The following is a 4,446-nucleotide window of genomic DNA, read 5'->3' as shown; positions in this document are numbered from 1 at the left end:
CTACCATTAGGATTTCTGAAGCAATGACAGGACACAAATTTTATCTTAGAACAACACTTCTAAGGGGATTAACATGATCATAAATCAACAAACTGTGATTAGAACTTCTAATGATATTAACAAGGTCACAAATTCATAAATCCAATTAAAGCTCCTAAGAGTACTTAGCAGGATTTCAAACCATAAATCATATTTAATTTTAAGAATTAATGATATTTTTACTTCTTTGAGAGTTCACAAGTTAAGTCTAGTATACTTAAGAGAACTTAGTGAGGTTTCAAAACAATGTGGGCATGTATATAGTCACGAGGGGTAAACAGAGATGTTGGATAACATAGCTAAACCCAGGATCACAAACACACGCAAAGGGGACTTAGTAGAGATCATACATAGAAGCGCTACTAACAATGTCATCATGTGAGGTGCAAGAAAAGGATAAAGATATCATCACATTAAGGGAAACATGAAAAGTATGCCTTGGATTACTTCGGGTACAAAGGAAACTTAGAAACAGTGTTCTGAATGAACAAATGTGTTATCACAACTTAAGTATATTTTAACAGCTTTTCATAACTTAGGTTCAACATAAAACAATCTCAGAATCATACACAATGTAGCATGAAGATCTAACTAATTCAAGATATACCTATATAAACAGTCATGAGTTCAATCAAGTAATCAATAGAATCATAGAGATACACCATAGAGGTAAGAATAGATTGAAAGGTCAAAAGCCAATGTATTAACACCATAATAACAATCTGATTTTTAACATCTAACAGAATCATGCTCTATTAGATTGAATGAACAAATGTAGAATGATAAAATAATGTTCAAGACAGATTAGTTCAACAATCACGACAATGTTAACAGAACATAAGAGAGAGAGGGGTTTGGAACTAATATTAATAAAGTCGAGAAGTCATTTCAAAGTTAACAATTGACATGAACCAACATATGTATGTCAGCATTCAAATATTTTTAGAAGAGGTTCAGGGTTGCAGAATCTACTCATCAGTCATTAACAAACACATAAAACAACTAAAAGGCATAAATACACAATCAATAAGATCAATCGACAGAGATAGTAAATCACTTCATATTCAGGGATTTAAACTAGTAAAAAAAAGAGTACGGTTGAAGTTTCACTGACCTTTGGGGCAAGAAACCAAATGAGTATTCAAATTATCCTTTAGGAAACCAAGAGCTAAGGATCTTAATCAGTAATCCACTCAGAATCAGAGAGGAAAAGAAGAGTAGAAAATTGACCAAGAACTCAGCTTAGTCGAAATCTTCCTAAACACTGTATTGCGTATTAAAGTTTTAGATATTAGGTGTAGTTAGTAAATATGTCTTGTTGTGTGTTTTAGGTGAAGGCATTAAAATCCCTAATTTATTGTGGTTGTGAAACCCTAGGGTTTCAGATTCAAAATCAATAGTGGAAGATGACGAGGGATAGATGATGATAGCAGAGAGGGTAAAATCTGAGTGAAATCTGAGTGAATCTGAAAAAAATATGAGTGAGACTTTTACCTGAGTGCACGACAGCTGTTACAAGTGAAGAACCCATCGGACAAAGACCGGAGGTCCAGAGGTCATTGCATTTGACCTCTGGTCCAGAATAATCATCATGAGGAGCTCATTAATTCGTCGCAGCATAAGAAGATTTGAAGACATGGAGTTTCATGTTTGTGTTTGGGTCAGAAGACTCGAGATTTTGAATCTCTATGATGAAACGGTAATGTGATGACGAGAATTGCGGATAGGGAAGCATAAGGAATGATTCTAGGTCAAGATTTGTGACCTTGCACAAATTTGTGCAAGGTCTGTGGTTGTTTTGTTCATGGCAGGTCGAGAGAGTTTAGAGAGGAAAAGAAAAAAGAGGCGATAGAGTCAATAGAAAATGATTCTAGGGTTTTGGGGTGGTCTGGTTGTCTCTGGGGATAAGAATGAGAGACTGAACGTGAGTAGCTGGATCATTTGATCAACGACTCTGATTACTTTGAGAGTTGATTGTTTTAAAGATGATTTATGGACAAAATTTAACGGTCGTTGGATTGTTGGATTTGGACGGTGAGGATTAGATCTGGAGGTGTATTAAAAATAAGGAAAATGGAGTTAAAATTGCGGGCCATTGATCTGTGGAATGGACGACCCAGATAGTTTGTGCTTCTTTTGTGAGTGATTGGGATGGGTGACGTGGCGAGGTCCGATTGGTTTAATGGGAGTGGAATGCATTGCCAAGGTGGAGAGGGAGCGGTTATTTGGATTGGGTATTTTCCGGATTGGGCTTGTTATTTGGGCCAAATAAATTTAAAAGATGGCCATTTTGTATTCAAAAGAGAATTGCAATTATAGACTTTAGCCATTTTAATCCCTTTTGAAATTAAATTACATAAACTTAATTATTTCCAATAAAATATAATAAAATTATAATTATCATATATATTACTAACTATTGTAATTAATTATTTCAAAATACTTTATTTTTTCGAATTGTAGCATTAATATCAAATTATTAACATAGTAATCCAATTAATTAGAATTTAAGAAATAATTCATTGAATCAACTGTAAAGCCTATGTGATGTTTTATGCAACTAATTGGTAATCTAAAAATAGCAAGCATGGTACAGTTATTACATTGAATTATTAATTTTAAAATTACTAATACTAAATTAATCTTGTCAAAATAATTGTTATTGATTGAATACATTTTCAATATATTTATTGTAAACTATTAAGTATAAATAAATTAATTTTAAAAGAGAGGGTCAAAATTGGCGAAAACCCCACGCGTGAGGAAAGAGCTCTGGCGACAGGTGATTTGCGACGACTGTAAACGAAGCTCGCTCAAAGCCTTTAATGGCTACTCCGGCCACTGGCCAGCCTCCTCTTGAGGTTGGTCAGTGGTCAAACACTGCCTCACAGCCTCCCCAATCCATTACGAACCCCAATCCATTACAAAACTACACGCAATTGCTTCAACCAAAAGCATTAAATACGCCCATGCAAACCCTAGCCAAACTACCTCTCAAAACAGTTGAGTTTCTTCATGGCGAGCCTGTTATCAACTGGAAGAAGCAGGAGGTGAAACAATCCATCATTCAACAAGGTTTACAATTAGCTGTTCTTGGGAAATTTCATATGAAAAACATGCCATCAGTGAATTATGCAAGGTTATACCTATACAATGCGAGCTTAAAGGAGCCTATTTTATTGGATTAATATAGGACAATTATGTGTTGATAAGGTTATCACTTATGGAGGATTATGTTCATCTATTGTCAAAGCATGTCTTCTACTTAAAAGCTCAAGGAGATATGTGGCAGATGAGATGCACAAAGTGGAATCCATGGTGGAAGCCTGATGAAAACACTCCAATAGCAGTAGCATGGATCCGTTTTCCAGAATTGCCACCTAATTTCTTTGGTAAGGAATGTATTTTTTCATTGGCAAGTGCAGTTGGGAATCCTTTACATGTTAATCTTGCAACTCAAAATGATACTAGACCTAGTTGTGCTAAGGTGAAAGTTGAGGTTAATTTATTATCTAAGTTTTCTCAACGTATTAAACTAGTAGAGGAAGAGGATGAGTTTGGGCTTGAGGAGTTCAAGTGGATAAAGATTAAGTACGATTACATACCCAAGTATTGTAGTGCTTGCAATAAACAAGGACATAATGAATTGGAATGCTCGGTAATTGACCCGGAGTTGCACAAAACATTTGAGGAAAGAGCTGATGATTGTGACAAAGACAAAGAATTGGTTGGTATGACAACTAATACTACCAAGGTTTTAACTAGTGGAAAGGTGTTGGGAAAGTCCAATGCTAATCCAACAAAGCAAGAATGGATGCAAATGAGGCAGAATAAATATCAAAGAAATAGAAGTGGCCATATTATTGACAATTCAAAGGAGAAATAGGATAGCAAAAGCAAAGGAAAGGTCACTAAAGATGCAGTAGCAACCAAGAACAAATTCGATGCATTAGAAGTAGAAGAAATTGATCAACCAACCTTGAGGATCACTTATGGCAAAGGAGATGATAAGGTCAATGAAAAAGGGAAGAAGCAATTGGCAATGAATCCAAGAAAGCACAGGAGAAGGAGAAGTTGAAGAATGCCGAAGATACCATCACTGATCCTAAGAACACTGGGATTAGTATAGAGGCAAAGGAAGGACTTACTAATCCTACAGGAGAAGGGATTTAAAAGGCGGAATCTATCTCAACTCCTAATCCTAATGATACTGGGAAAGGAGATGATATAAGGAGGGAAAGGATAGTTGATTATGTAAGTAATTCAAAGCCCGAATTTGTCCCCCAACTATCCAAAAATCCTCCCAGAATCTTCCTTAACTCCTAATCCTAAAAATCCTAATCTTTGTGCTATTCCTGCAATATATGCCTAAAAAGTCAGGACAAAATTGGATTTGGTTCAATTTCT

At 35.4% G+C, this 4,446-nt stretch overlaps 1 protein-coding gene across 1 annotated transcript; it reads left to right on the top strand.

Moving 5' to 3' along the window:
- The first annotated feature begins 2,864 nt into the window (after positions 1 to 2,864).
- Positions 2,865 to 4,117, top strand: LOC104113559 (uncharacterized). The gene is made up of 3 exons (XM_009623763.2): positions 2,865 to 3,178; positions 3,253 to 3,811; positions 3,926 to 4,117. The coding sequence occupies exons 1-3, from the start codon at positions 2,865 to 2,867 to the stop codon at positions 4,115 to 4,117; spliced, it is 1,065 nt and encodes a 354-aa protein (XP_009622058.2).
- The last annotated feature ends 329 nt before the right edge of the window (positions 4,118 to 4,446 follow it).

Source organism: Nicotiana tomentosiformis, chromosome 3 (genome assembly GCF_000390325.3).
Source record: "Nicotiana tomentosiformis chromosome 3, ASM39032v3, whole genome shotgun sequence".
Taxonomy (NCBI): domain Eukaryota; kingdom Viridiplantae; phylum Streptophyta; class Magnoliopsida; order Solanales; family Solanaceae; genus Nicotiana; species Nicotiana tomentosiformis.
The sequence above is the reverse complement of the archived record's forward strand: the minus strand, read 5'-3'. Positions and strand labels throughout refer to the sequence as shown.